The sequence below is a fragment of the Volvox carteri genome (assembly GCF_000143455.1).
Source record: "Volvox carteri f. nagariensis unplaced genomic scaffold VOLCAscaffold_420, whole genome shotgun sequence".
Taxonomy (NCBI): domain Eukaryota; kingdom Viridiplantae; phylum Chlorophyta; class Chlorophyceae; order Chlamydomonadales; family Volvocaceae; genus Volvox; species Volvox carteri.
The window spans coordinates 1,018-2,266 of NW_003307949.1; the positions used below are offsets into that span (position 1 = coordinate 1,018).

The window sequence follows — 1,249 nt, forward strand, 5'->3', positions numbered from 1 at the left end:
GCGCCGCCACTGCCTCCGTCGTCTTCATCATCTCCGTCGCCTCCGTCGCCGCCGCCAAGGGTAATGCCCTTCTCCGAGCCTTCGCCTCCGCCGCCTCGCGCCTCCGCTGCCGCTGCGGCCTCCGCGCCCAGGAGACAGAGACACCCTCTCTGGCTCGGCTTCCCGGACATCACGGCATCCCGCTCCGATACCATCCTTTCCATCACGCAGCACGCCACGCACGTCATTGAGGCGGCTGCCGCCACCACCCTGTAGCGCCCAAGTAGCGCGATCAGCGGCGGAAGGCGCCGCCGCCGTGGCTACACGGGCGCCGCCGTACAGTGAGGACGTGCCGTCACCGCCAGCTGTGAACCTTTTCGGCGACTTGGCGACTTCTCCAGCGACGGCAACAGCAGCGGTGTCGTACGACTGCCGGATACGCCAGGCCGCCCTCCTACCCCTCCTGGGGCAGCAGGTTCGACCTGTGATGGCGGTGGCTGCTGCTGCGGCGGCGGCGGCGGCGACGGCGACGGCAGCTGCGGCGACGGCGACGGCGGCGGCTGCGGCGAGCCACTTCGCTGCTGTGGTTGCACAGGAATCACCGGCGCGCGGGGACCAGGCGGCTGCCAGCTGTAGCAGCACCCGGTAGCCGCTCTCCGCCAACACCTCCGCCTGCCTCTGCTGCTGCGTCGTCGTCGTCGGCGGCGTCGGCGTCGGCATCGACCTTTCCTGACCCCACGTCCCGGCTTGCAGCTGCGGCCTCAGCCCTGTAGATCCGCCGTACATGTTTTGCAACGTGGATACGACATATTGAGATCCGTACGACTCGGATAGCTGTTGAGTCAACATCTGCTGCTGCTCCGGCCGCTGCTGCTGCGGGACGCTGTTTCGCGACGGTGGCGGCGGCGTCACCGGCGGTGGTGGCTGTAGCCAGGATGCGGCGCTGAGCGAGCCGTCGCCTGTGTGCGCCAGCGCCGCCGCCAGGCTGGCCCGCGACGGCGGCGGCGGCGGCGGCTGTTGCGACTGTAGCCCGGAATTCACTCCAGCTGACGGCACATTGGTGCCAATGGTGACGACTACAGCCGAGGTTGCGGCGGACGACGCTACAGAGGAAGACACGAGCGTGTTGGGCTGTAGCAGAAACGACCCACGGGTCCGTTCCTGCTGCTGCGGGAGCTGTAGCTGCGACTGAGAATCGAATTGCGAAACGGACTGCGAGCAGCGTGATCGAAGCTTGGCCTGTCGCAGCGCCGCTCTCAGCGCCGGTGAC

The 1,249-nt window shown here is 68.4% G+C and overlaps 1 protein-coding gene across 1 annotated transcript in view; it reads right to left on the reverse strand.

Annotated features, from left to right (window-relative positions):
- Positions 1 to 222: 222 nt before the first annotated feature.
- VOLCADRAFT_101159 (uncharacterized protein) overlaps positions 223 to 1,249 on the reverse strand; it is a gene marked incomplete at both ends in the record, with an annotated part of 5,654 nt that continues 4,627 nt past the window's right edge. Inside the window, 2 exons of the mRNA XM_002959610.1 lie at positions 223 to 374; positions 582 to 964. Of these exons, the coding sequence (XP_002959656.1) occupies positions 223 to 374; positions 582 to 964 (535 nt within the window). The remainder of the gene's footprint in view (positions 375 to 581; positions 965 to 1,249) is intronic.